The sequence below is a fragment of the Anabas testudineus genome, chromosome 2 (genome assembly GCF_900324465.2).
Source record: "Anabas testudineus chromosome 2, fAnaTes1.2, whole genome shotgun sequence".
Classification (NCBI taxonomy): Eukaryota; Metazoa; Chordata; class Actinopteri; order Anabantiformes; family Anabantidae; genus Anabas; species Anabas testudineus.
In genome coordinates, this window is record NC_046611.1 from 7,519,946 (window position 1) to 7,540,538 (window position 20,593).

Genomic DNA, 20,593 nt, shown 5'->3' on the forward strand with positions numbered 1-20,593 from the left:
CACTAGACCGTGCAGTCGTTAGCCTTTAGCTTTGAGACATTTGTATTGTGTCATAGTGAGATTTAATTCATTTTCTTCTTGTGTTTTAGAACAAACAGAACAATACGTGAGCTGTCTACACATATTAATGATAATGCATCACAGAATAGTTTCCTTATTAAAACAGATTTTCATTTTTACATCCTCTCGTTCTCTCTCTCTCAGACACACACACACACACACACACACATACACAAATGTGCAAATGCACAGACTGTAAAGTAAATGGATTTGGAGTGTGTCTGCCCATCCTAATCTGTTGGCCAGTAAAAGCTGACAGAGGCCTAGCAGGTGCTAGACACTTGTCTGTGGAATGTGGAGGGCCAGACCTCAGACCTCCCACCAGGACGGAGCTTCCTCTGTGCTGTGTGTGTGTGTGTTGGGTGGAGGGTGCATGGGTGGCGGTCACCACCTGCTCTCGACCCAATTTCAGTTTTTATCAGGTCCAAAAAATTGCATTGCACTATGTAGGATTTTCATCTAGTTCTGACTGAATTGAATAAAAAAATCCCCAGTATGCTAAGTATTTTATGTTTTAAAGGAAATTTGAAATAAATCATAATTTTCAGGTGAATGTTTTACTAGGTTTTTTTTTTAAGATTAGAGCTGCATCTTTCTTACATGGGCTGCACATAAACACATAAACACAAATTAACGGTGAATAAAATATAAAAAAACTTTCATGTCTCAATAATAATAATAAATTAATGTAGGAAATGTATTGATTCTAAAATTGTATAATAAAACACTGTATTATATAGTAATAAAGCAGTTATAGGGTTTTTAATTATTTTAGAGATTAGAAAAGATTAAATCTGAGAAGTGCGGGTAACATTAGCCTCTGGACTGACTGGATTAAAATGAAGCATTACACAGACCAGTGCTGCATCGCGTAGTTGGCTTAGTTTTCTTCACAAACCGCGCTGGGGGAGTTAAAACACACAGAAGAAACTGAACTATGCAGAAAGCCAAAGGAGAAATCTAGTGGGCTACCTGAAGCCTCTTGGAAAAAGTAGTACAAACTGCTAATTTACAAATTACATGACATGAAATCCTAAAAAAAAAAAAAGTAAAACAAAGAGTTTAGTGGTTAAAGTACCGACTTGTTCATAGCATAAACATAAACCAAAAAAGTAAATTAAATTAAACTTCACAATTTATGGAAAAGTGCAGGAATCTCGGCTTTGGTTTTGTAACAGTGTTCATTAATCAGATATGTGCTACAACTTCTCTTAATATTTGTTAATAAATGGCAATAATTAAAGCCCGTGACTCATATCTTATATGTATAAGTTTAGTTTTACAAATGAAAACATTAAAAACTGTAGCTAAACAATTTGCACTGGTGATCTGACTGTTTCCTGGTAAACCCCTGAGACCTAAACAGTCCCTTCTCTGTTTGTGGTTTCAGTAATTAATGACACAAAAATGGCAAAAATTAATTTAACTAATTGAGTCACTATGCAAATCTGTAGTTGGCCTGCTAGTTTAATTACATGTAGCTCACTACTCCTGAACACAGATCACAAATTCACTTGTAAATGTGCGTAAGTCAAATATTAATAGGAGACAAATGTATTAAAACTAGATTGTGAAACCAACAGCCGCATAATTTCACAACCACTGTACTGTACTCAGCAAACTAAAAAGTCCCTATGTGAACAAATTTAATATAAGGATTTATTTTAAGAAGATTCTGGTGTTTTATTCTCATAAAAATAATATAATGGACCAACTATAAATGGGGAAAATGTGTGTGAAAGGAGAAAGGAGAGCTGCTAATCCACAGGCTAATTCCTGTGTTTACTGTCATCATTTATCATGATACAGTAAAATTTATTAGGAAATCTTTAACATGCCTCAGGCCTGTTGTTAATATCCCTGGGAGTTAACAGCGAGATAACTGTAGCTCCCTCTTGTAGCTCAGCATTTAAAAATACTATTAATTCAAGCTTATCAGGAGAACAACACACTGCATTAAATGTGTGTGAATCAGCAGAAAAGCGTTGTGCGCGCTGTCTCTGATGTCCTTAATGTAGATTAATGCTACCTGCCTGTGTTCTGGCTCCATCTGTGGACAGCAATTAAAAGCAATAATCACCGTTTCATGGTCTGGTCTCTTAGTAGGTCGTTACTCTCCACCTCGTAGCCCCACCACCCACCGACACCTCTAGCGTTTTCACCAAATTTAGGATAACGAGGAAAGTTTGGGTGCCGGTGTTACAGTGCGTTGGATTTGTTATTCTGAGCTCAGAAAATAATGAGTCAGCGCCTTGTTATCAGTATGCAGAATATGCTTACTTATAATATATAAGTAACTGAGCATGTTTGGACCTGAACGCGTCGAAGGTTATAGGTTGAACCACTCATTTGTTCCTCTTCCTCTTCTCATACCTCTCTTTTCCTTCCTTTTCCTCCTCTTCCTCTCATTTTCGCCTGTGTCAGAATGACTGATGGTGGACAACAGAACCGGGTGTCCAGCTTTACACCTCCAATAAATGGCTGTGGCCTGCTCGGCCAGGCCTTGGACCAGACACAAATCAATATTACACCATTTAAAATCTATCAAAAGAGGATTTTTGAGTGTTATAGCTGCCTGCATTGCCTTCCACCCACCGCCAACCACCTTCCTCAACCTCCCCACCCTACCCCCATCATACCAAGCCACAAACACTGAATCAGACACTTTATAGTTACAACTAGTAATCAATAAGCCAGCACCTTCACAGATCTTAACCGCGGTCGCCTCGGAGCAGTGATGGATGGCGAGGAAGGCCACGATTCATTTTGTCAGGCCATTACGGCGGCGAATTCTGTCCACTTCATCCTGCAGACGGTCATTTTTCACACTTCATAAGAAGCAGAAATGGGTTGCGATGGAGGAGAGGGAGAGGGGGAAAAAGGAGAAGAGGCAGACAAAGAGAAGGCAGACGGAGAGAGTTGACCGAACCAGCAAAGAAATGAAGAGTAAAGTAAAGATTGAGAGGGAAATACAGAAACGAAGGGGGGAGGAGAAAACGCAAGAGCGATGACAGATGGTAGAGAAAGCAGACTGAGTGGCTCCTGTAGCCATTTTACCCATTTTTGTTGTGAAAAAGAAGACACACACTTCACCGAATGCTACATAAAATCATTAGAACATTAATTCTGGTTAGATTTTTATGTTTACAGGCTGAGAAAACAACCTTTTCATTTGTTAAAACCTTTCTAAACTGACTAGAAATCAACACAAACAAAAAATAGTATGTTTGTTAAGCAGAAAACAAGACACCAGCGAACTAGACTGTGTCTATAGTGAGTGTGTAACCAAATCAGTCAAGGGGGAAATTGATTTTTTTTTCCCCCCTTGCTGAAAGCATTTTATCGCTATAAAGCACACAAGGGCAAAGTAACCATGAATAAGTCTCACTAGTCAAACGTATTATGTTTACAAAACAGCAAAGTGGTAAATTAGTTGAGCTAAAATGCACTCTGCACTTCCACACAGTAAAATATTGTGCTATTACTTCGCTTCGTGTTCAATTATAATAGCCATGGAGTACTTTGTGTATAATATATGGTATTAGAAATGTTATGATGGCAGGAAAACGAGTGGACTGACATGGAGAGAACGATAAACCCTACTCTGAATCCTTCCTTTCTTTCTTCACCTTCTGTGATTTGCATTAATGTATCTCCCCCTCTCTTCCTCTCCCTCCCACACCTCACTCCTCCTCCCCCCTTTTTGGCTCAGCTCCCAAAGACCCACGGTGTTCTTGTTGGATCGCTCCTGCCTCGGAAAACAAGTGACAGCTGCTGTGTGTGTTTGCGCACGGTTGTGTCTGTGTGTGTTCGTACGGTCCCTTCGTCGTGGTCTCGCCCCATATGTTGGCCCTCACCTGCTGGCGGGCGAGGATTATGAGCTACAAGCCCTTATTAAAACTGGATTTGTTTACTCTCCTGCTTGCATGCAGCAACAACAAAAACAGTATGACCCATCCGACGCTGGGACGCTGCCCGGTCGTGAGAAAGGCCTTTGTGAACACAGTGAGCGAGAAAAATAGTGAAAATGTACAGATTAAGCCTGAAGCTCATTACAAATGTCACATTTTCTTGCTGTGAAGTCAAGTTCAGATGATTAGTCCAGTGCCAGAAAGTTGATGTGCAGCGGTTTTGATAATCTACCATTAATCTGGGGGAAAAGAAAAACAAAATTGGTTCCAGATTCTCAGACAGGAATAAATATGTTTTACTACATCGAAGCGTGATGAAACGAAGTGATCAGGTTGTTGTGTCACTGCACGATTTCGACATCCTGCAGCAGAACGTGCAGATAAATCCTGAAGTTGTCGTGATTTGCGAAGTAGCTCGAAGTTTCCACGATAACCCAAAATAAAACTTTACCTGATTTCTGTGGATGTTGATACAATAGAGTCATCAAGAGATGAGTCTTTGTCACCGTGAGTCAACAAAATGTCTTCAGGCCTTTCTGTGTGTTTCCTCCCACGGTCCAGAGATGAGCAGATTATCTTAATTGGTGACTCTAAATTATCTGAAGGTGTGGTTTTCTTTCTTTATCAGCCTATCTATACGTCCAGGGAGGAGCCCCCTCTGAAAGATAAGTAAGTAGAGCTTATGCGTGGTGAATGATCCGGCCTCCGCAAATTAGATTCATGCTAATAAATCGTTTTCCTAATTTGCAACGTAACAAGGGACTGTTGAGGTCTACGCAACAAAAGCAATTTGGTTAAGCTTTAGCAAAGATCGTAGCTTTGGTTCAGTGTTCATGAGGTGAAGTCACAGTCAGCTCTTTCTCTAGTAAACCTGACTGTGATTGTTCCCTAACTTTAACCAAGTGCTGAGTGAACCTCAACAAAAAATTCTAATACTGATGTTTCTGCTCAGCTAAACCTCAATCATAAATATATTTTTGTGGGGAATGTAATTGCAACTGGATTATGGATTGTATTAACATTCACAGTTACTGTAAAGGACAGAAATTTGTTGATAACATATGAATTAAATGTACACAGACAAACAACATATTTTTGTGTCCTGTCAGTCCTGTGTCTTACACGCCCTACATCCACCCCAACCACCTCCCTGCAGCTCGCTTTTTGTAAATTAATGCAGCGCTTCATTAATTAAAAAAAACATGCGGCATCACAACATAATTATTATATGATTACTTTCATCATCTTGCTGCAGTTAAAGGCGATTTTCAGGACATGTGGTTTGAAACATGACCATAAAAAGATGGATAACTTCTCCTAAATCAGATATTCTGTCACATTCAGTGTCAATTTATATAATTAACATTCCTCCTTATGTTAATCTGAGAAGGTAATCTAGTTGCAGTTGTGTTCGTCTGACGTCTGAGAATATATTTTGTTTCCAGCAAAAGAAAACAGTAACATCTCTTTCTCCCTCTCGTCTCTGTCCACGTTCTTCTTTTCTCCAAATTGTTGAAGCATCACTGACTCAGATGTAAGGTGTTGTGTTACAGCTCAGTGCCACATATTTCTATTTTTTGTCATCTTTATTTTTGTGTTTTAATATTCACCACCTCTCATTATCTGGTGTTATCTATTTCCTGTCTTATTTCCTAATCTCATTGTTCTGCTTTCTTTTCTCTCCTTGCTCCTCTGTTCTTTTTTATTTCCTGCTCTCGTCTCTCGTCCTCTTGTTGCGTCTTTTTTTTCCTGCAAACCTCTCTCTGGTTTTATTTCTCCATCATAATAGTGCAGTATTGCCCTAATAGGATGCCATCACCTCCCCTCTGCTATGAGTTAACATCCACGTTAATAGTGACAATTCCCATGGACTGTTGCACTCTCTCACCTACACACACACACACTACGAAGTCGTACGCCTCACCATACCCCACTCCCAACACCGAACGGCTGCAACGTCAGCATCTCTTCTATGGAAATTAATGGGGAGTGTGATGAGATGTGGAGGTCAAAACAGGGAGAATATGAGGAAAGGAAATGGAAGAAATGACAAAAGAATAAAAGTAGGGAAGGAAGAGAGAGCAGGTAGCAGAGAAACGGACAGAACAGGGAAAAGAGGCAGAGAACAAATGAGAATGATAAATGGCAAGCGAGGCAGAGGAAGGTAGAGAGGCAAAGTCAGCATGTGTCATGGAAATTAATGGGGAGTGTGACAAGTTATGGAGTCGAGTGAGGGAGGGAGTGAATGAAACCAAAGGTGTAGATAAGGTTTTGAACATGTTAGTACGCCGTGATTTATGTTTCTTTTTTGTTTCGTCTTCATGTGTCTATCACGGTTTCATTAAACAGTTCACTCTAATACTATATTGAAACGAAGCGCTCGTGAATCTGTGGAAATCTGATGAAGGTTGTTGGCCTCAGAAAATATTCCCTCTACGTTACAAGCTTGTGTCTCTGTTGAGCACAGCTGTATCAGCTGGTCAGTCTGTGCAGAGCTGCCAGAAGGGGGCACAAAGCTACTGCAGGACAAACCGAGGGGAGCTTCAGGCCTCCACCTCTGGGTTTTATATCTGGGTTTTATTTCCAACTAGTTTGTAACAATTGTATTGATATGAATAGGTGATGTTTTTACTGACTTTATAGTCACATAAAAAAGTTTAAAATTAATAAGATTTTTTTGCTCAGATGTGACACCAATTTTACTCCTTAGAAAATAATTAAATTAAACAGAATAGAAGACATTACAACAAGACATAAACCAGACACTAGACAATATAAAACCCCTTATAAATAGAATATAAAGATAAAAAAATATACAAACCATGTTCAGGATGTTTTTTTTTTTGAGTAAGTGTTTATTTTGTCAGTGTGGACAGTTAAAGTTATAATAAATGAGAAATCAGGCACAGGTTAAGTAGCTCAGAGGCGGGGACAAAAGCCAATTTCCTTTCTGCTTGTCACCTTTTGTGCTAAAGCACATTGGAGGATTGAACCTGTCAATCAAGACTCAAACCAGCATGTTGCCCCTGCAGCAAGACAATGACAAAACCTTTTTCAGGCTTAACCCTTTGAAGGGGCCTTTTAAAGGCATTTTAGTGAAACAAAAACTAACACTGTCCTCATGAGAAGCAACACACAACATGTTGTGTCGTCCAGAGATATGAGAGCAGCTGTTTTTAAGCTTTATCTCCATAAAGCATTATTATTATTATTTTAAAAACTTTGTTGAATTACATACTTTTCTTCTCTTTTCACACTTGATAATGACTAAAACACTGAAAATGTTTTATAAAGGTTTTGCTAATGATTCATTAAAAGTACATAATAAAATAGTAGCACCACAAATTCCTTAATATCTGCATTTAGTTTAATTCAAAGAGAAAAACTTAAAAGTGCTCATATACTGCATTTAAAATTAAAGGTAGCATACTGTATATGTGGCGAATTTAAAGACCTTGGTCACTTTTTTTAGTTTGCTGGTTTCCCAGCAGGGAAACGAAGAAGGAATGAGGATGAAAAAACAGACAGAGGGAATTGGGCGCTAAAGGACAGATTGAAAAAACTTCCCTCGGCCGGCCAAGCATCACAGACATCAAAGTGAAGACATTGTTTGGGAGGAACAATGGCTACCGTCACAGTCCAGGAGTTTGTGTGTTGTTGCGTGTTTGCGCTCCCAGAATCCCCTTCTGATGGCGAAATCACTGGATTATCAAACCAGCAGATGCAAACGGCAGAGAACAATATCATCGGCAGCCCTCGGAGGGGAATCCTCTGAGACCCGTCTGTAAGAGACGCACAGATAACATCAAACAAAGAAAGTAGGTACTTCTGCTGTTCAGCGGTATTTTTTTTAAATGCATAGTTTAATAAGCCGTGTTCAAATCAGACGGTAACAACTGTTCAAGAATACACATCATTTAAAGTGAATTAGATTTTATTTTTCAAGCACACAAACATTTAAAAACTGACATTTAAATGTAGGAAAGGAAAATATTTTACAGTACATTCCCTTTACTTTTACATTAAAATTACATAGAGATTACTGTAACAGTTTAAATCATAAAAAAGAAAAAGTTTTAAAGTGGATGCTCCTTTAAATGTCACCCAACACCAATGAAACAGAGCCCCTGACACCAGCTACAAATAAATCTACAGTATGTCTCAAACAAATGATTGCTCCTAAAGACACTAAAGGACTTGTGCAAACCTCAGATCTTAACTTGCAGAAAACGTCTTGTTGACTAAATGCGTGACAAATATGAAAGCAGGATACTTCCTTTTCAGTTGTGCATGTATTTGATCCATGATCTATATATAATTAATGTCTTATTACTGCACTGATAAAGTAAAAATAAAAGAATCTAGCACTTTACACCTTTTTAAATTATGGTAAAACAAATCCAAACAGTTATTAGGAAACACAGGCACAGCTAATCCCATCTGTACTGTGGAGTGGACTGTCCCGGTCAGCAGGGAGCATATGGGAATATCATCAAACTGATTTGCTGTGTCGACATCCTTATAACCTCTGGGATGCTTCAGCCATGGAGGTCCAGGCTGCCATGCCTCCTCCGACACTTCAAAACCACAGACAGACTAGTGGGGATAATGCAAAACATAGCGATGGAGAGACAGACAAAGAGAAGCAAGAGGGATTGGATGAAAGAGGCTGTTTTTCTGGTGCACCTAAAGATGTATTTCAAGTTTTATTTTAATAGTAGCCAGAGGAACTGCTGTGATCCTGAAATAGTCTGTTTGAGAGACAGAAATCCATAGAGAAACGTCCACCTGGGCTTCTACTGGCCAAACAGAAAATCAATAAAGATCAGCGTAATGGCAGGGAACACACACAAACATACTCAGAGGTTCAGTGAATAAAACTAACACTAATCACACATTATTAGCAGCGGTCCGGGTAAACACAATTGATCTCTGGGTCCATTAATGGAAGTCGTTAATGTTTTTAATGAAGCCAAGTTTGGCTGAAACAGGAAGTGGAAGAAGAGAAGGGAGGACAGAGGAGTCGGAGAAATGTTTCTACATGATGAAGAAATGAATGGATGCATGACAGATTGTAGGAATGAATATGGAGAGTGATCACTGTTATTAGCATCAAATGTCAGGAACATTTAGCAAACGACACACGACCAAATTCAAATCTTCTTTCCCTGCGTTTCCTGTTATTAGCATGTAGCTTGTTAGCTGTAGCAAACTTGTTGCAAACAGAGGCAGCAACTTGTTGAAGGGAACAGAAAACTGAAGGTCACAGCAGACCGGTGATAAGCAAACACTCTGTCAGAGATTACATGTGTCAACAGCTGGAAACACGGGTTTTAGACATATTTGTTATTACCTGTGCTATTAGGAGCAAAGATTCAGTCAGATATGTTGATTAACCAAACACTGTTTCATCTTTAAGGTGAAATTTAACACTCTCCTCCTGACTTCTACTGAACATTATGATTAGTTAGCAGAGAACAAACAGTAAATGGAAATAAATAAAGCTTCACTGACTGTTTCTATAGATCTAGTGATGTAGCTGAGGCACTGATAACAGAAACTGTGTTAATGTCAACTCCTGATTTAGACCGTTTTATTTTTTGGTTAGTTTCACTCAACATAAACTGAATGTGTCCGTATATTTTCCATTAGTGGGATTTTAGTCCTCGGTTTGTCCTGTATTCTAAAAATGTGAATCTAAGCATTTCGAGGCTCCTGCTTTTGTCGTCTTTGTTGTAGTTACCACAGTTAACTAGTTAATTGAAAAGTGGATTCACAGGTGATTTACAAGCTGAATTTATTTCCATTGTCACTAAAATACTGATCACTGGTTTTACCCTGAGAGGAGATGCTACATTGTCAGACAGTGTTAATACAGAATGAACCTCTACTGAAAGATTTACCTGTCGTATTTCCTTTGATAGGAAAGCAAAACATACAAGATTGAAAGTATTACATAACATAACACATCCACATCAGCTGCCTGCTCACATGAATTCAGGGTGGTTCTTAGTAATGTTACAAACGGCTAAATTAACATTCGAACAAAATATATTTTGGGCAGCACAGGAAACCACTGTACTTATCGGTTGCTGCAAATTGAAGTTTTATTTAAGAATATTTTTATACACTTTAGTTTTATCTTGTTGACATTGCACCAGTCTTTATACATCCATTTCAGGGCACCATAGAGTTTAGGACACAGCAGTGTTATGAAATAAAAATGAGTGATGTTTAGTAAAGTGTTGCAAATGATTTGCAGCTTCAAGCCAGCAACTGACATCACCAGTTGCTGGGTATCTTCTTTAGTAACTTAACATTGTTTGATGGTGCAGTGGTTCTTTGGGTAATGTTTTTAGTGGGAGAAGCTAGCAGTTTCATTTCAGCCTTTAGAGCTTTGCCTCCTGCGTACTGTTTATAGAAGTAAAACTCTCACAATCTGCAAAAAGCAATGAAACAGGCCTGGGGACCTGACTTACAGAAATGCTGACATGCACAAATGCAGTGTCTTATCCAGAGCAATGTAAAAAAGAAATGCAACAGTAGAGAAAATTGACTTGGAAAAAAAAATCCCTGATAACCAAAATTTCAAGAAGCTGTTGTGAACCCAGACAATAGATGTGACAAACATTTGTCTACCCCTGAAATGATGATGGGAAATAAAGAAGAGCCCGGGTAAAGAAATATGAGCCGAGGTGCTGTGGTTGCAGCATTTATTTTGTCAGTGCTTGTAGAGGAGGACGAAGATACAGAAGGAGGCAGATGTGATTCAAGAGGGAGAGGGGTGGCTGCGATTTCTACAGTGTGCCAACAGTGAAGAAAAATGATGTGCATAATAGTTTCCTGTCTCCTGCAGTAGCTGATGGGGTGTTTTATACATGAGTAGTGCCTCTAAAAACACAAACTTAAGACTGTTTTTTTTTTTTTTTCCTTTTGACAGTAAAACCATTGAATTGTGGAATACTGCAACCACTGTGTATTGATAACTTATTAGTAGGTCATTTACCCAGTGATATTATTTAATTTTTATAACTAATAACTTGTACAACTATATGCAAAAAGACAAAGTAACACTTCATTCTGAAGGTATGTGAGAAGAAACACTAAAGCTTCTTTCAGTTGTGTAAAAAAATAGTTAAAATGAGCTCCTTCTTAAAATGCTCTTTAAATCAGTAATAATTACTTACTTAGTCATAATTATATAATTCAGATAGCACTGTTCATTTTTCTAATAGTAAACTTTATATGCTCATTAAAGCAATTACTTGTTAAAATGAATCTTTACGCTGATGACTCTGTACTATCTTTATGCTAATGACTCTGTACTATCTTTACGCTGATGACTCTGTACTATTACCATTCCTTTGATATACTGCAAAATGCACTTATATAATATTAGAATAATATCACTACATAGATTTTCTTCTGCACATTTATAGATATAGACAATACAATATGAAAATAAATTGTCACAAAATCGCTGCTGGAAAAATAATTTGTTTTATAACATGACAATGCTCCAATATGACTAGGCACAAATAACATTTAGATTTAGGATGAAGATGATGATTCTGATTCAGTTGAGTGTTTTGTTAAGACTAGGAGACATTTGTTGAAACTCCAGTCTCCTGTGTGTCACTTAGAGGCGTCTTATTACCACAGGCTTGTTTTGTTAAGTAACTTTTGGGGAGTTTAACAGATAATGAGCAGAATTTGGCAGTGACTGGGACAGTTGGAGCTGTTGTACGTTTTATCAAATCAATTTGATTCTTTTCCTTTTTTCGGCTCCCCATTCTTCGCCCTTAGCTTTGATCGTTTCCTGATCCGATGCAATATTTTCTGGAGCTAAATGTCAGCAACCATCAGGAATTACTCTCTTGCCAAAAACAGCATCAATTTCAGCCTTGTTAGGCCGCCATCCTTTTATGTACGTGCATACACACTCGCACACTGGTCGGGCAGCAGCAGACAGTGTAAACCAATCCCTCTATTGCTGTCAGCAAACAAGTGGCTACCCGCTGGGTGAAAAAAGGGCACGGTGAGAAATCCTCTCAATCACTTTCAATTAATACCCCCTCCCCTTTGCTTGAAGGGACTTTAAAAGGACAGTTTTTCCATGTGGTGTGTGTGAAGGGGCACTTAGGCTGCCTCCTGGCTGTGATGGCACACAGATATTGATTTATTTTCCTCTTGAACAATACGTATGGCTGGCAGACCTCACACCAGACCTGTTGGCATCAGGGAATCATTAAGAAAAGACAGGAGTTGACTCTAGAAGCAGCAAGTGGTGAATGTACAAATATTTAAAACATTCTCAGCCACTGTTTCCTCAATAATCTCTTTCCAACATTAAATTCAGCCTGTTGTGATTTCCAGACAGTCCTTATCTCATGCTAATAGTGTGGATAATGATAATAAAAGAGAGTGGATGTGTGTGTGTGTGGTGGCGTGTGAGATCAAGAGCGTCCCTGCTTGAAATGATTAGAAGGCTGGGGCCATTATTAGCTCCTCTCTGCCTTTTGTATCTGCTGTAATGAATATTGAGGGGGGTATTTGGAACACTTTGAGGAACTAACAGCCTTTTTAATCCTTTAATCCTGAGGAAAACCAATTTCACCCCTATACACACACACACACACACACACACACACACACACTTTCATTTCAAAGGGGTTTTTATTGAACATACTGTGTGTGTGTGTGTGTGTGTGTGTGTGTGTGTGTGTGTGTGTGTGTTTAACCTGCTCTCGTTAATTTCCCGGCTCAGAGACCTGGTGATCCTGGAGATTAGGTTCATTAAAATCACATATTGTACGCACTGTGGTGTGTGTGTGTGTGTGTGTTTGTGTTTGTGTGTTGGGATCAAGTGAGCAGATAGGGAAGGGCCACCGGTGTTGGGGTTATCATGCTTGTAGGTCCTACACTCACACATTTCCCTATGACACCCCCCCACCCCTCCCAGTTGCTGCTGTCAGCAGTGTTTGCTGCAGTTTGACCCTGACAAGCTCGACTCCTGCCTGTTTGTGAAACTCCCTGCTGTGACTAGTGCCACGGAAACCTTTAGGAAGTTTTATCTTTTAACCTTTGCTAACTGAGGACCTAATCCTCTGCTGCCAAAGATACATAAACAGCCTTTAATAGGAAGCCGAGATCTGACCTTGATGTATCTCATTGTAGTAATGCGGGTTGAATTCTATTATGTAATGATAAAGAAAGCAGAGTGTCACCTCCTCCCTTACTACTACTGCTGCTTAGTGTTATAATGAAAAGAAAAGACACTCTGGGAGTCTTCATATGCAATATAAAACAGAATAAAAAGAGAAGCATATATAAACGTGTAACCAATTTTGTTTCACGTTGGATCATGGGCAGCCAGTGTAACTGAATATTTTATCAGTGGTTCTTAAAGGATTGTGTTTAAGGAGAGCACATGTGGCTCATGCATCAGTTTCTGAAAAGGCTTGATAACATATCAGGGGAGGAGTGTGGGGATTTCTTTTTGTGCTTGCAACATTTGTGTATTTTGTATGTGTCTCCGTGTATGTTTGTACATTACTCCAGGCAGCACCTCCTATCACTGCTTCATAATGGAGGAGTGTCTGGGGGGTTTTATCACTGAGCCTGGCTGTTCGGGGGGACTCAGGGCTGGGGGTCCTGCTCAAAGGGTCCCAATGAAGCTGAAAATGTGACTGAATTGAAAAGAGCCTATGGAGATTCTGCTTGTCTTTAGCTGTATATGTGTACGTGTGTGTGGGATGTTTGTGTGTGTGTGTAGAAGTCAAGAGGGCAGGACACAAGAGAGCGCCAGATAAGAATAGTCATCCCAGCATGCCACAGGGCCTCCCTTACTCCCTCCATAGGTGAGCAGCACATAATGAGACAGATAAAAACCAATGGTGAAAGTGAAAGCTCAGATAAGGTCTAATGAGAAGCGGATGGGCCAGAGAGGCAGAATGATACAACCACAGAGGAGTTGGCGGGCGGAGGGGGTGGAAAAGGAGAAATAAGGAGTGAAAGGTGTTAGACACAAGGAAAGAGGGAGAGAAGAGGACAAAACAGGAGCGAGATCCAGATCATGAGGGTTATTAGTGTACGATGACACATCTGAGGAGTCCAGGACAGGCGTTTGGATCTCTCCACTTTCCTGCTGTGCTCGATTTCTGCACCTCCACCTGCACTGCAAAATACTTCCACCACTTCAAGTAATTTAGTGTTAACACTGATGATTATTTTTAATTAATATAATCATGATACACCCATGAACAACTAGGAGTCTGTGCAGGACTCAGCACTGCAGTGTAACATTATGTGCCAGCGAGCTTTTGAGAGGAAATCTTCCGGTTTGTTTCGTGGCCAAAACAGTAGAAAGGAGCTGCTTTTCAAGAGTAAATGAAGCCTTCAGAGTTTTTGGAATGAGCTGGTGGAAAACCAGCTCTGAATATTTATATTTGCTTAGGTTAATCTGCAGAAAAAGAAAGAAGCACAGCGTTTACTGAACACAAACACTCTTGATAGTGACTGTCAATTCATTGGAAACGTTTCAAAATGAGGGTGAGATATTTTTACAGTGTCTCCTCTCCCTTGGTCTATCTGATTCCTCCCTTTCTTTCTCTCCCGCTGCCACCAACTGCTCCGTGTCCATCTGGGTACAACATCCGCTCTCTAGGAGTCATCGCTGTTTATCTGTATCATCCTTCAGCAGATTAGCTGACACCTCTCACCCCTCCTGCTATGACCTGCCCTGCTGACTAACCCCCGATACACATTCTTCTACATTTTGATCACTCTATTCCTGAACTCTTCTCTTTGCTTTTCTGATTAAGTGCTTCTCCAGAAAGGATGCACACTGTTGTTCAATGAGTGTGCAGTCATTTGTTTGTCTGTTGTGTTTTGACTTTGTTTGTTCTATAATTTATTGAAGATCATTTGGCTGCGACTAAGTTGGCACTGAAGACACAAACGGGGAGTGGGCCCTATCTTCACAGTACACTATCCAATCATGATCAAAACCGCTCATGTGACTGCAGTGTAATCTGGTTCATGCGTGTTTACTGACACACTCCTGGAAATGTTTCATGCAGTTAAAATCTGTATTACAATAATAAAGAAATGTGAAGAGTAAAAGAAATAACTGTGTTTTCTCTATAGGTCATACTAACGATGCACAGGACAGCCTGTGGCCAGGCTCCTACAGTAGTGTTGGTAAGTCGGATTCTTTATTTTTATGTGTAATTATATGTATATGGTCATACATCTGAATTAATCAAACTCCAGAGAAAGTATGGGAATCTAGTAGATGGACTGCTGCATTTTGAATTTGACCAGCAGCACCCAAAAAGAAACCAATAAGGAAGAAATGTCCACAATTATAAACAACAGGTGTATTGAATTTATAAGTTGTTTTTTTGTTTTAATACTACAGTAAAAATGCAGTGTATTGTTCGATAAAAATGTATTATTAATATCTATTGCTTGAGACAATGCGTACACCAACAACCAAGATTCTCAGCCAGGTTAAAGCAGTGAAATTCACCAAACTTCATTATAGTAAATAAGTTACCTTTACTAGAAGACACCCTGTTGCTTTAGGGTCATGACACTATAAGACAACAGGAAAGAACTGACCGACTGCTGAGCCACCTGACATCACCGTTATCTGGGTCAAAAGGGGCACTAAAAAATAACTGTCTATACCAGCCGATGGTGGTAGTCATTCATAAAGTAAAAACAGAGAAAGTCCTAGGACTGCAGATATACAAACCACAAAAAAAGCAACATGCACCACGAACACAAGGCAGATAAATGTTCACCCTTGACCTGACATTGGCAAACATCGGTCCTGTGTGTCACGGTGCTTAAACCAGTTTAATGCCTGGGGATGGGAAGTCATCATTTCAAGGCACAACAGATCTTATAGATTCTGACAAAAAACCTAGTGAACTTTTGTGTAAGTTAAAGAAGCTTTTTGGATGAGATGTGCAACGTTTCAACTTAACAAAAAAGAAGTCCAGTGGACATTAGTCAATGTCCAGATAAGTTGAACAAGCTTAAAAATAAAAAACTTTGATCTTTATGCTGTGTTAATGACAAAATAATAGTTGATTCCACTAAATTCCTGTGTGATGGTTTGCAGTGTAGTTACTTACGCACAAGCTGAGTCTATTGGATCTGGTCAAAAATGAATCTGGCGACCCTCAAAGCTCCCAGTCGGTCTCTTTGGCGTTCTTTAGTGTGGGATCTACAGATCAGCCTGTGCATGTTTACTAGTTCAACTGTTTCCAGCCATTCACAAACCTTTCTTTCTTTTGAAGTCTGGGTTCGTTAACAGACCACTCTTTAATCCGGAGGGGGTAATGGTATCGATTAACACAACCAAACTGGTTGAATACCCAGCAATAAGATGATCAATCATATCTTAAGGAGTCCTGGGCCACATGTTTTAGTCCCTGCATTAATTCAATCCCCATTATCCGGTGTAAGGAGGAGGCCGTAATGGATTTGTGCACTCTAACAGAAAATGGCTTTTTGAACCAACACAAATTAGCACAAAGAGTTTTGGCAAACCATACCCGTATTATCAACATAATGGGAAATAAGACTGCGTTAGAAAATGGGGGGTTAATAATGTGTACAGAAAGTTTCAACTTTAATTTATCATGCAGGAGAGACTATTAATCAAAGCAACTGTGAAGTGATGTTTTTTCCATTGATTTTAATCTATAATTTAATCCTTTTAGTTAATTTCCCCACAAACTACTTTTTGTGCTTTTTAGTTTACTGCTGCTGAGCAATATGTTTAATGTGTTCACTCCTACAGTATTATAGATAGAACAAATGGACTTTAACAGTATGACGTCAGTGCAGATTTGAATAAAATATAATTTTTTAATGTCAAGATGCAGGTTTGACTTTTTGCGCCCGCATGTATCATAGCAGATCAAATTAATTTAGGAAATCTAATTATGAAGAATTCTGACTTGATTCACTGGCTACATACAGTAAGTACGCCTTAAATATAGTTGATAGTTGAATATAAGTTGACTCTTGGCTCATGTGTCAACACGTTATCTCCATGACAGCTGAAGAAAGACATGAAAGGCAGGTAAAAGCACTGGACAGAATCAAGAATGAACTTTGACTTGATCGAACATTGAAGGGTCAAAATCCCTAAAAAATAAGGTTTTCAAACTTACTAAATTCTGATTGATTTACAGAAATATGCAGCCTCACTGTCTAGCTGAGCTCTGCCCAAATCAGTTTGTAAGAAAAACTGAATATAACCAAAACAGTTTTAATCCAAGCAGATAATTGTTATGTAGGAGCCACTGCAAGGAAAAAATGTTTTTACAGCCTTGATGTGTAAATTAGACCTGATCTGAATGTTAATCAGTCACTTTTTGTTTTCAAAATATTTCAATATTCAAAATACCCATAGTGTTTCCTTCCACACATCACATCACATTTTCTTGCACATAAATCAGTAAATAAAACAACTAAATTAACTAAAGTTAATTGAAAAATATATATAAATTGTTAACTTTTAGAAACAGTTTGGATTCTGACCATCTCTGCATTATTGTCCTGTATTGAATATTTTGTTGATTCATGCAGTTTCTTACTCGTCCTTTATGTTATGTAAGTGCCACATGTTCATATGAGATTCCCAAACATGGATAAATAAGGGTTCAACGTCACTGACGTAAACCAAAGGAAAAGAGTAATTCCCATACCAGTGGAAAAGGAGAAAGAAGAGTAAAATGGAGGCTAGTAAGGATTTTATTAAACATGATGACTTGTCTATCGGGTAAACAAAGCTTCCTCGCCTGGTGGCCTAATACTCTGAAAAAGTGCCAAATCAGCCGGTGAGGATTCAGTGTGTGTGTGGGGGGATTAAAACTAAAACCCATGAGGCTGTGGCACCCCTGTATGCAAACACAGCCCGCTACGTTAACCCAGTTTGATATCACAATGCATAATCTCGGCTTTTTTAAGAACACACACACACACACACACACACAGAGGCATAATCTCTTTCTCCCGCAACTGTCGGTGTGTGACCTCCACGGCCTGATGCCTGCTGAGTGACGGGCCGCTCATCTCTGCACAGCATGCTGTGTTATGCTCATGAACAATACACACACACACACACTTTTGTACATGCACAGTTGACAGCTAGTTATTTTCTGTGCTGGTGTATTTTCTCCGACATCTCGTTTGTGATGGTTACAGCAGCGCCTTCCTTGTTAGATGACACCCTGTGTGAGCGTGTGTGTGTTTTTCAGTCACATGTGTTTTGACAGTAGTGACCTAAACTGACCTGTCCTGTATCAAGCTGTAGCTTGCTAGACTATGTATTTTCTCACATAGGTCTTTTATCTTGATATTAGACAGTAGAAAGCCTGAAATATGGTACTGGGGTAACCTGGGTATCTGCTACTGTTAATAAGAACATCACTGACAACTCAAAGTCATGTGGTCAAGGGAAACACCTCACCTTTTTAATAAATCAAGATGCTCATTTATATAAGTTATTAAGTCTCATTTAAAGTTGGTGGAGGGATGAAGGGTATAGACTCTAATGAAAGTTATGTTGGTTGCAGAAGTGCAGGGGAGTTCACGTAGTAATGTTAATTTGTTTTTAGCCTTTTTTCATGACCGACGTCGTTAAAAGAATCTGATTGCAGGATTGTTTTATTCATTTTGTGGCACAAGAGAGGAACCAAATTATGGCCACTCTCACTTTCTTTTGACCTAATTTTGCTACACTGGCTCTCAGAGTTATGTCTGAAGGATTCTTCAGCTCCTGTTGAACTTGAGGTGGTGGTTTTTGACACCAGAACTGTTGCCTGCGATGTGTTTAACTAAATGGAACCAGTCCCACAGTGTCTCATGTGACCTTTCAGCCATTAGCAGCGTCCTGTCTCGACAGTTCTTATCAATTAGATGTTGTCTAATTTATTTGTGTTTTTCTCTAATGCCTCAATGGAAAATACACTGAAATGTGGTGGATGTGAGTCCTGCAACGTCCTGACTTGTACATTTAATTTAAATCTATAAACAGTTTCGTTTTTATCCTTTTCCATACTTTGGTTTCCTTCCCTCTGTGTACACATTTCTCTTGAGCTTCTTGAAGGACACATTTCAACTTCAGGACTAATAAAACAACTCCTTTGCTGCTGTGTTTCTGACTGTGTTTCCTACTCGTTGTGAGTTTATAACTACTTCTGTAGTTTTCTCAGTGGTGTGGCGTTAAAATAACAATAAAAGGCAACACTGAGTCGACAAACTCCTTTGACTACTTTCTATTTCCAGCACTTTAGTCTAACCTGCCACTTTGACGCTCGCAGCACTTTCAAACGGTTCAGCAGCTTCCCCTTCATATCTGCACCTGGCACACATCAGACCTGTGGACTGACGGCAAATACCCATTAGTTAATATTTACACAGCATTCACAAAGCCACTTCCAGTCAGTTATAGGTGCTCTGCAGATGTTTATCACTGTGGGCATTGATCCGTGCCTTTCCATGCAAAGGTTGGCCCCTGGAAAGGTTAATTTGGAAAACAAGACAGCAGAACTGTTGAGACCTTCACTCATGCTAAACTAAAAGTTTGTAGATTTAATGGTTTTTCTGTGGAAAATGAATCCGTCTCTAGAAAGTTACTGTGTCTGTGTGTGTCTCCCTAAGGTTTCACATTTTATTTTTGCCTGCAGACTTAAGACTGTGTCTCAGTGTGTGATAATGGTGATCTTGCCGGCTCAGTATATGTCATATTGTGCAAAATTAGTTTAAGAAAATCTTTGTAGGCTGGATATTATAAATTTAGATACAAGATTGTTCTCAACATATGTATGATTTTCACTGTTTGTCCCCGTTGGTTAGTGCAGTAGTACAGTAAATATTCATCACCATAAGTTTTACCTGATTGTTGGTTGTTATCAGTGTCTGAGAGCAGCTGTTATTTGCTTATTTGTTATATTTCATACAAGAATTCAGTTTCAGAAGACTCCCTAGATCAGATGCTAACAGCTAGTATGGCTACACCACTTTCTACCCTGTTTGCAAGTTGTAAATACTCTGTTTGCATGTAGGCCTGTAAAATTTAATGACGCTGATTCCCATCAACGTACAGAGCTGTAAGGAACCTTTTGCAAATTAATAAAAAGAGCACATCTCTGTTTACGGTCAGTACTTGCTATGTTCGCATTAGTGTTAGGAAACTGTCGTTTGATGCATTCAGGGACAGTAGGGAGTGTAGGTCATCTGCGTTTTGGCAGAAGTCAGAGCCCCAAAGGCAGCACCTTACAAATGGTCTGAAATGAATAACCAGAAATGCTCTACTTGTTTATTTTAGATGTTCTATGAGACAAAAACAAATATAACCACTAACAACAGGAATTATTTTTACTTAATTTTGGCTTAATTTTTTTTTTTTTTAATGTTTATAGAGTAGTAGCTATTGAATTGTTAGTGTCTGTTCGTCCGTATACGATGCAGCACAAGACAATAAAATGGCCTCTGTGATACTATGCGGATGGTTCTGCCACCCCTCTGAGACTGGAACTGCAGCCAGAACAGGACCTGAGAGGCCCTTGAGCTAAAGAGGAGCCTCTTTACAAGTA

The 20,593-nt window shown here is 39.2% G+C and overlaps 1 protein-coding gene across 1 annotated transcript in view; it reads left to right on the forward strand.

Moving 5' to 3' along the window:
• The window catches only part of LOC113163237 (metalloreductase STEAP3), a 124,528-nt gene that overhangs the window by 5,841 nt on the left and 98,094 nt on the right, over positions 1 to 20,593 (forward strand). The window contains exon 2 of the mRNA XM_026361679.1: positions 15,120 to 15,173. Coding sequence (XP_026217464.1) covers positions 15,132 to 15,173 — 42 coding nt within the window. The 5' untranslated portion in view covers positions 15,120 to 15,131. The remainder of the gene's footprint in view (positions 1 to 15,119; positions 15,174 to 20,593) is intronic.